The sequence below is a fragment of the Gekko japonicus genome, unplaced genomic scaffold (genome assembly GCF_001447785.1).
Source record: "Gekko japonicus isolate JY-2015 unplaced genomic scaffold, Gekko_japonicus_V1.1 scaffold596, whole genome shotgun sequence".
Classification (NCBI taxonomy): domain Eukaryota; kingdom Metazoa; phylum Chordata; class Lepidosauria; order Squamata; family Gekkonidae; genus Gekko; species Gekko japonicus.
In genome coordinates this window covers 864289-874378 of record NW_015174859.1, presented here as the reverse complement: position 1 = coordinate 874378, position 10090 = coordinate 864289, and the positions used below count along the sequence as shown (strand labels likewise).

Here is a 10090-nt window from a genome sequence, read left to right as displayed (position 1 = left end):
GAGCGCGCACGTCTTGCCAACGCCCGAGTCGCCGATCAGCAGCAACTTGAAGAGGTAGTCGTAGGTCTTCGCCATGTTTCCCGTCGTCGCCGCCGCCGCCGCCCACCCCGCGGGCCCGCGGAGCTGTCCATCCCCGCGGCGCGGCGCGCTGATTGGACGACGACGCCCCGCGACGACGCCTCCCGCCCGCCCCTGCTGCCGAGCAGGAAGCGCGGGCCCCGAAAAGCCCATTGGTTGACGGCCGGCCAGGTAAACTCGGCCAGGTAAACTCCAGCGGAAGAGGAACCAGAGGAGAGGAAGCATGTCGGGCCCTTTGGCTCCCCGCCGGCAGGGAGAGTTTGGGGTACAAGTAAAGGAAGGAAGAAAACTGAGCAGGAGGCGGTCTCTAAGGGACCCCCCCCCCCCCCGCCTGAAAACCTGAAGGGAACAGACCAAGGCTGCAGCAGCCCTACTCGTTTCAGGATGAAGCAGGGGAGGCCCAATGGCGCCTGAGCGACAGAACACACCAGACTGGGCACAAACAGAGCTCCTGCGGGCCTTGGCATTTGTGAAAAAAAAACTTGTGACGACACTAGAAAGCAACCGTAGGTGATGGAGTGACACCCAGCAGGTAGAAGACAGGCTTCCAAGGAACACAACTCTCCCTTGCAGGCACCTGGAGGAGTCCCTCCACTGGCCATCCTGCTCTCTGAAGGCAGGCTTTCATAATTGTTTTTGACTCAATTGTCTTCACAACGGTTGTGCAGCGGCCACCTCCTTCCCCACCTATCCAGAAACATCCCCAAAGTGGAGACAGACCATGAGTTTTCTAACTCAGTGCCTACTAATGTAGAAAATGCTAGTATGTTTTTAAATGTTTGAAAATAACTTTCTGCATATACACAGCAACATTAGTGCAGCAAACACATCTGGGGGCCTGAGTTAAGGTGAACCAAGCATAATACTGAGCTTCCTGGAACCCGGTCTTCCTCTCTTCATCCTGGAGGTCAGAGGCCAAAGAGAGTGGTCCCGATGCCCATAGAGTATGGCCCCATTTAAGAACAGCTGTGGCCTTTGTAGACCAAAAAGGGCACCTAGCGGATAGATTGCTTGACAATGCCATAATGGCAAGAACTACCCCCATGCTACCCACAATTTTATGCAGGATTGCCAGTTAAACAGAAAAGACTCCAGCCTTTGTCTGCTTATGGTTACACGTGCATAATGCGCTAGACATCAGAATAGCACCCATGTTCACCTGAATCCTAGCACCAACGCTGATGATTACATTTACACCCCTGGTCCAATACAAAAAGTTGAGTCACACCACAGAGCCATCTGCCCCCATCTACCTGCAGTTCAGGCCACTATTTCTGAGTAAAGCACCAAACCACTAGGTACCAGGAAGCACAACAACTGCTTTAAGCTGTCGCTATCCCCTCCCACCCTTCAAGCAACTTCCTTCTTCCATGGCATGAGAAGCTGAGACTTCACTTGAGATTTTATGGAAGCTAAAGAGCTCCTTGGTCAACCTGCCCAGCTTTTAAGCCCTACCTGGCATACCCTTGAATATGACTAGCTACCTCCCCCTCCCCAGGAAAAACATAGTGGGGGGGGGGCTGTCTCTCCAGAGAGGCAAGACTGACCAAAAAAAACCCCACAATCCATTTTTCCACCTTGGATACGAACTCCTAGGGTAACTGATACCTTTGAAGTCCTGCATAGCCCCATAATTCACAAACAGTTCAGCCCACTTCTTCTCTTCCCTCCCCTCTGCAGCAGTGCATGAATATCTACCTCATTCTGCCTGTACTACAATTTTCATATCAAAGCCAGTCAGAGAAGCATTTCCCACACTGTGGACTAGAATGTCTATAAAAAACGTTTATTAGACCAAAAGTAAAGAAGCTACAGCCAGGGTACCAAATACATTCAATAGGGCTAATTTCATTTTGTCCACCATTTCCACTGCTTTGCAAAAATTTAATAAATACGGGTTAATAAAAAAGCTATTTCCCATCAGACGACAAGATGACTGAAAGAAATTGGCAAACTGGAGAAGGCATGATTTGGTTCATTTGTCAAATCTTTCAGGACATGAACTTTGGCACATTTCTGTATACAGGGAAGTAGACCATCCAGTTTGAAGGCATAATAAAACACAAGTATCCGAATTCCTGTTGCATCCCCTACCACAAAAAACACTTTTTAACAAGGCTGGCTACAAAGTAGATAATACATCCCTTCACCAGTTGTTTCTAGAGAGGACAAGAAACGAGGGAACCCAGAGCATCACATGTATATATTATACTGTAAATGATCACAGGAAGCTTCAAAAAAATCTTCCATTCAGTACAGAATTGTGCCCTAAATACCACAAGCCCCCCCCAACTTAATCTAGCATCTACAGAATACCTTTTATATGTGTGTGTGGGTATGCAAACACATATATACATGCACACGTATATGTATATATGTGTGTATATATACACACACACACCTTTCTCGTTTTCAAAACAAGCTGTACTATATGATATATAGGAAGAAGCATCATTAAATTTGTGCCCAGAGCCAGAACGCTTTTTTTGGGGGGGGGGGGGGAGACACAAAAAAAGAAATATTTGGTCCCTTATTTGCTCTTTGCATGATTTAAGGAGAAAGAGGCTGGATTAAAGAGGAAGCAACCATTCCAAGCATGTCTTTTCATACTGTCAGAAGTCAGGACACTTTCCAACCCATTTATATGCTGCCAAGTTCACTTAAGGTTTGATCCAACGTTCGATGCAAGCTCAAGTTCTCTTCTTTTGCTTGGGCAACTTTTTCTGGTGAAAATCAATGAGATAAATCGTTCAGAACAACAGTACCCACTTATGACCTAGCACATTCCTCATCCCAATTCCAGCCACTTATCACCCTATCCCCCACATTTTCTAAGTGCAGCTGTTCTCCTTAATTCCTTGATGTGGATCACTCTTCTGAGGAGATATTTCTTCTAATGCCACATTGAATTTGTGCCCAAAGCTCTGATGGGGGGGATGGGGATGACAAATTGGGAAGTATTTGATTTCTTATTTGCACTTTGTAAGATTTTCCACTGGAATCAGTGGGAAAGTAACACACTCTTAGAAGAAACAGATGGGGGGACAAGACATCCCTGTGCCATGTTTGTACTGAAAAAGTCAGTCTGGTGTGCCAAATCTGTAATTTGGAAATGGGCTCTCATCCCCATTCCCAAAAGTGGTCTTTGCTTAGCTGCAGAAGCAGCTAAGTAAAAAAAAAAATGGAGTCAACTTCAAGAACCCTCGCATCCGTCAAGTCATATCTCCCCAACTGATGAACATTTGCTAAAATCTCATTTTCTGGTGTACAAGCAAGGGGGATCTTTTCCTACTCATCACACAAAGTAAAAGTGGCAAAAAGCAGAAAGGAATCCAAGAAGAAAAGTATTTTTTTAATGTATGCCAGTTTTTAAAAGGAAGAGGAGAAATTCAGACAACTTAAGAAGCACACAAAGAAAAAGAAAGCGCTGAATTCTTGCAGGACAGAACAGCCAGGAGAAGCCCCCACTGCCTCTCTACAAGGACGTCATATCATTGAGAGCGTGGTCCAGCTCCTCGCTGATAGCTTTGTACTTCAGCTTCTGAGCATACAGCTCATCTGGAACCCAGAGAAGAACAGGACATGCAGTGACAGGAGCAGGGCAAAGAATAAAGATGCCACGGAGTGAGAGAAGAGACAGGGGACAGGAAAGAGAGAAAAGGGGTATTAAATACCACCACTCATTTCAAAAATCTGCCCAGATTGCACAAAGGTTTTATAAACTGTTCTGAAAACTTCACTTACATTTGTACAATAATCTCTACAACCACCCTGTAGGTGTATAGATTCTAAGCCCCATATTTCAGAAGAGCAGGGAAGAGAGCCAGTTAAGATATTGTAGCTTAAGGCCACTGCTGGACTTCAGGAGGGAGGAAAACAAGGAATTTTCTGCAGCTTCACTTCCAGACAACTCTCAATACAAGCAGCAAAATCCCTGTCACATTTCTTTATGGCAGACGACAAAACGGTTCTGGAACAAAATAACTGCTAAATATATTGGCCTCAATTTACTGTCCTACAGGAGCTTCCATGGCTACTTCTTTTTCTAGCCAAAAATCTGACATTTGATAGCTTGTGTTCAAAGACCTCCTTCCATTCCACGTACCTTCTAGATCATCAATCGACTTTTCCAGTTTCGCAACAGTTCTTTCCGCAAACTCGGCCCGGGTTTCAGCCTAAAACAAGCATCAAAACAAAGGGGAAACTTTTACTGCTGATCAGACAAAATCCCTAAAATGAGCACCAGGCACACCCGAACCACCTCACCTCCTTCAGTTTGTCAGTGAGAAGCTTGATTTCCTCCTCATATTTGTCCTCTTTTTCGGAGTACTGTGAAGAGAGATGGAAAGAAGACGTGAAATCAAAAGCCAGCAAGTGAACCTTTAAATACCTCCTGCAAACTCCAGTGGGCCTGGAATCCTGCCTTTCTAGTGCCTCGTCTCAAAGCTTCTGGTTTCAAACTCAAGGCTTGAATCTTCCCACATTGTACAGGAGAGGAGATGGATACACAATCCATCTGCATGTTGACTCACCCAGCAGGGAAGGAGAACTCACCGCACCATCCATTTGCATGATGGGAACACACACCGGAAGTGTCTGCATATAAACTCTCTCCACACAATAGCAAGGAGGATATGTGTGGACACTTCCTCAGCATGCTGGGACCTCGAAGACCTAGGCAGCATGCTTGTGCCTGCTCTTCCTCCTTGCTTATGTAAGATTATGAGCACCTAACATCTCATTTTCTGGTTTATAATAATGAGATTTAAAATCTCATCATCTGAACTCTTGGTTTAAGGCAGGGCAGAATCTTTCTTCATGTGTCCGTGTGAACGGAAAAGAAGGACAAATGCCCTACTTATTTATTCTCTTACTTCACATACCCTCCTTTTCTCGCAAATGGTTTCCACCCTTCTCCTCTCATTTATTTCACATCAGTTAGCAGCTGCCCAAGGAAACCCTGTGGGGCTCTGAAGCCACAAACACGCTCCTCCCTGTTTCCTCTGACCCACTGTCAGGGAGATGGCACTGGAACCACACCAAAACCAAATGAGATGAAGTTATCTGACCCATGGTGGCACTTAACAAAGCTTTGGGGTAAGACACAAAGGTCAGGCTGGCAAAATCTCCGTCATCACTTTATAGACAACAGCTACTAACCTTCTCCGACTGAGCTTCAAGAGACTTCAGATTATTGGTGACGTTTTTCAGCTCCTCTTCCAGGTCACTGCATTTCCTGCTCAGGGACAGAAGTTAGAGTCACACTTCATCCTTCAAGACAGTGTCGTTATTTCACACAGATGACCCGACGGCAGAGGCCTTTGCTGCTCCCACTAGGTAACTCAGCCAGCAAACATTCCAGACTCTACCTTTGGCCATCGACAGCCTTCCCTCTGCCTTAACCTGACGCGCTATAGGTAGCCATTCTGAATCAAGCCAAGTGAGGTGGTGCTTGGAGCACCACAACAGACACCTAAGATGAGAGCCCTCACTGGGCCAGCTCGACAGGAACCAGTTCTATAGCCATGTGAGGTATGCAGGAGGCCCAGAGAGACTTCTGCAGTGGCACTGGAATTTTTCACCCAGCTCCTGACACTACCTGACCAAAAAAGACCAGCTGCAGGTAGAGATGTCCAAGCCCCACCCAGCCCAACTTCCTAGGAACTGTGCTCAGGGCAGGCCAAAGAGGACCCAAAGCAGCTGCCCAGTCCTTTGTCAGGTGTTCCAGGAGCACTCACGCTTCAGACACTTCCGCTCGTTCTTCAGCCCTTTCCAGTTCTCCCTCCAGAATGACCAGTTTACGGGCAACCTGCATGGAGAGCAAAAGACTGTCACTCCCCTGGTGCCCAACCCTTGCCTCAGTGCGGCTTGTGCACGTCCCAAGAAAAAGGCAGCATGAGGTGCAGCTGGGGCTTTTTCATTAAGGCTCAAGTGGTGATGATGATGATTGATTGATTTAATTTCTATCCTGCTCCATTCCCCACAAGCAGGGCTCAGGGCAGTGTACAACATATACATCCGTACATAGTAAAATACATACAATACAAAATGCATACAATACAATTAAACTTCAGCACCATTCAGCAATTAGATGTACCGTCTGATGGCGGCATCCATCCATCCCGCAGATAGCTGGGGTGGCTGGCATATAATCTATATTCCACTCCTGGGGAAGATCTTAACCAGGAGTGAGTGGAGAATAGAAGGGGGGGGGGAACCCGGGAGGTCACTGATCTCTCTATCTGCCGCTGCCCTCAACGATATGCCAGGTAGATCATCTCAGTCTTACAGGCCCTGTGGAACTGAGCCAAGTCCCGCAGGGCCCAGATCTCACTAGGAAGAGAGTTCCACCAAGCACAGGTCGAGGGCAGCCGACCAATATGGGACCAAGGACTACCAGCAATTTGGTACTGGCTGAGCGAAACGCTCTCTGGGGGGCATACAGGAAGAGGCGGTCCCGTAGATATAATGGTCCCAGACCGTTTAGGGTTTTGAAGTAAGTGCCAGAACCATAAACTTGATTTGGTATTCAATCTGGAGCCAGCGCAGCTGATAGAGCATGGGTTGTATGTGCGCTCTCAAGGGGATTCCCATAACGACCCACGCAGCCGCATTCTGGACCAGGTGAAGTTTTCGGAGCAAGTTCAAGGGCAGCCCTGCGTAGAGGAAGTTACAGTAATCTAGTCTAGAGATGACCATTGCACAGATAACTGTAGGTAGATCGGGGCGGGACAGGTCCCTACCAACTGCCAGGCTTGGCAAAGATGGAAAAATGCCATCCTGGCTGTATTTGTGACCTATGCCTCTAAGATAAGACAGGTATCAAGGGTCACACCCAAACTCCTGACACTGGCACCAGCTGTACCCCATCCAGAGTGGGAAGCTGAAATCCTGCTCCTGCCCCCCCCCCCCAGCCCAGCCACAGGACCTCTGTCTTCAATGGGTTCAACTTCAGGGGGCTCTGTTCTAACCATCCCACCACGACTCCCAAACAATTGGCCAGATCTTCTGGGGAGATATCTGGCCGGCTGTCCATTAACAGGTATAGCTGGGTGTCATGAGCGTTGATGGCACTCTAGCCCAAACCTGACTAGCTGGACGAGAAGGCACCTGTAGATGTTAAAGAGCATTGGGGAGAAGACGTTTACAAAATGGGACAAGACTACACCACCACAAGAGGAATCCTTGAGTAGTGGTAGGTGGGAATGAGGAAGAAACCTAGCTCAAGCAAAGGAGATACGAGATCCTGAGTGCAGAAAAAAGAAACAAGGGATTTGTTATTTTCAAAATTACCAACCCCAAATGAAAGGACATCAACTAGAACAGAGGTGTCAAACTATTTTGTTAGGAGAGCCGAATATTACATAAATGTCACTTTGTCGAGCCGGGTCATGTGCGCCATAAAACATAAGGCCAGGTACCAGAGATATACACTGTATAAAGTCTCCTGTTCCCTCCCTTGCACTAGTTGGTTGTGGGCCACCTAAGAGCCCTGGAAGGGAGGGTCCTGGCCAGTGTTCCCTCTAAGCTGAGTTAGTGTGAGCTAGCTCACAGTTTTTTAGTCTCCGGCTCACACATTTTTGTCCTAGCTCAGGATGGATGGCCCCAGAGCAAGCTAATTTACGCAGTAGTCAAATTGCTGGCTCACAACTTTAATGACAGTTGCTCACAAAGTAAGATTTTTGCTCACAAGACTCCACAGCTTAGAGGGAACATTGGTCCTGGCCCCCAGGCCTTCAGTTTGACACTCATAAGCTAGAACTTGCACAGCCTTTGGAACCAATGCTAAGCATCCCTCTCTCCCTCCTGTACGGGCAGCCAGAAGGTTACTCAAGAGATCACGGGTGGAAACAAAGGGTACAGTCTCTCCCCCCCTTCCCCATAAGGCCCCCGACCTACCTCCTCGTATTTGCGGTCTGCCTCCTCTGCAATGTGCTTTGCCTCCTTCAGCTGCATCTCCTGGATTTCCATTTTCTCCTCATCTTTCATCGCCCTGTTTTCAATCACCTTGATGCCCCTGCCACAGGCCAGGAAAAAGGAGCATGCATTTGTACACACACACACACACCCAAACAAACAGCAAGCCGTCCTCCCAACACACACTTCCTTCCCTCCTGGGCCTCAGCTCGATTTCCTGGCGCCAGGGCAGAAGGGAGCCGAGACCCGTGGAACGCCCCGCCATTCGCTCCGTGGGCACTTCCCCCACCCCACCCCCCCCCTCTTCTCCCCCCCCCGGCCCTCGGGGGCAGCCAAGCCAGCCGCTGCACACACCTCTCGCTTTCGTCTGCTGCCTTCTCGGCCTCCTCCAGCTTCTGCAGCGCAGTGGCCAGGCGCTCCTGGGCTCGATCCAGCTCTTCTTCCACCAGCTGGATCCGGCGGTTCAGAGAGGCCACCTCCCCTTCAGCCTGCGCGCACACACACACAGAGGGCAGCGGTGAAGCCGGGCGCTGCCCCACGACCCCGCCTCGCCCAGGCTCCCCGGGCCTGAGGCACAGCGTCCTCCCCCACCCACCCCCGCAGCCTGCTGCTTCCCGTCGGGCGGCCGATGACTCGAGCGCGCAGCCCCGGCGCACGGGCCTACCTAGTCGGAGCCCTCGCGCAACCCTTTAAGATTAGGTGGGAAGAGAAGGACAGCTTTTCAGAGAAGTGAAGGAGGAGAGTGGAGAGAAGAGGAAGGACTCTGTCTGCCGCTGCTCCCGCTGCTCCCCGCGCGGCCACCTGCAGGGGAAGGAGAGGCGCTGGAAGAAGGCGAGGCGCCGCAGGGCTGCCCGGCCAGGAGAAGCAGCGCGCCGGACCGCCGGAGCCAGCCGGCCTCCTTGGGCCCAGGGAGGCCGCCGGCTGCCGGAGAAAGGGGCTGTCGAGCGGGCAGCGCCGGACGCAGCCCTCCATCCGGGAAGGGGGGCCGCCAGCCAGACGTGGCCCGCCAAGGAGCCGGCGGGAGAAGGCGGAAGGGGAGCGGGGCGCAGCCAAGAAAGAGGGGGGGAGAGAGGCAGGCGGGCGAGTCCCTCTCCGGCCCGGCTCACTTTCTCGCGCAGCTCCCGCTCCTGGTCGCGCTGGCGCTGGAGGACTTGGGCGCGCTCCTCGGCCTCGTCGGCCTCCTGCTGCAGCGCTTGGATCTTGCGCTTCACCGCCTCCAAGGAGCCGGTCGCGGCGGCCATGGTTGAGCTGGGCTGGGTCGGGCTGGGCTAGGCTGCACGTGGCGGGGCTGGCCGCTGACGGAGGCCCCAATGAAGGCAGGCCCGTGACGTCACCGCCGCTGGAGCCGAGGCAGCCCCGCCCGTCGCCGGAGAAGGGCAGGGGCGGCGAGCGCGCCCAGTTGGGAGGCGGAGGGCTTTCGGCGCCCCGCCGGCCGCAGGCGCGCACAAGCGGCGGCACCTGATTCTCCCGGCCCGGGCAGTGGACTCGCGGGGCTGGGAAAGCTGCGGCTGCCCGCGCTTGCAAGAGCGGGAAGGACTCTTCCGCGCCACACGAACGCGCTGGCAAAACACGGGCGGGAAAGCAAAAGCCGGAGCAGCAGGCAGGGTTCCTTCCCCTGGGGGGCCCCCCCCCCCCCAAATCCAGTGTGAAATCCCATGTCAAAGCCAGACCCTTCTGACTGGCACCCGCCCGGCTGGGGCTGTGAGCCTCGCCACTGGGCCATGAGGGGAGGAGGGAGCAAGGACCACGCACGCCGAAGGGGAGAGGGTAGCAGGAAGCCCTGGCATTTCGCTCCTGGGTGGTTGGCCGGATGCCATGCCAGGGCACCCACTCCCCGGCCCTGCAGGTGGGGGAAGCAGGAGGCGCGGCTGCATTCCTGGGTGAGTATCAGCCCACTCTTCCCTGTGGAAGTGCTGGTCAAGCCTCCGTGGCCTTGCAGGACCAGAGCCCCACAGAGCAGCCCCAACAGGCAGGCAGGCACAGTTCCAGGGCCACACTCCCTAGGGCATAGGTTCCTGTGGGCTGCGTGTCTCCCAACACGAACTCCCCCCCCCCCCCCCCGCGGAGAGGGGGGAGAGCGGCCCCCCCCAGACCC

The 10090-nt window shown here is 52.0% G+C and overlaps 1 protein-coding gene across 4 annotated transcripts in view; it reads right to left on the bottom strand.

Annotated features, from left to right (window-relative positions):
- Positions 1–1878: 1878 nt before the first annotated feature.
- TPM4 (tropomyosin 4) overlaps positions 1879–10090 on the bottom strand; it is a 17106-nt gene continuing 8894 nt past the window's right edge. The window contains exons 1-8 of one of the 4 annotated variants that reach the window (XM_015424669.1): positions 9102–9311; positions 8350–8483; positions 7978–8095; positions 5817–5887; positions 5239–5314; positions 4345–4407; positions 4184–4253; positions 1879–2801 (exon numbers count right to left, since the gene is read on the bottom strand). In XM_015424669.1, the coding sequence (XP_015280155.1) occupies positions 2719–2801; positions 4184–4253; positions 4345–4407; positions 5239–5314; positions 5817–5887; positions 7978–8095; positions 8350–8483; positions 9102–9236 (750 nt within the window). In that variant the 5' untranslated portion in view covers positions 9237–9311 and the 3' untranslated portion in view covers positions 1879–2718. Of the gene's footprint in view, positions 2802–2945; positions 3637–4183; positions 4254–4344; positions 4408–5238; positions 5315–5816; positions 5888–7977; positions 8096–8349; positions 8484–9101; positions 9314–10090 lie in introns of those variants that run through there. The other 3 variants (XM_015424670.1, XM_015424668.1, XM_015424667.1) reach the window with 3 other exon arrangements.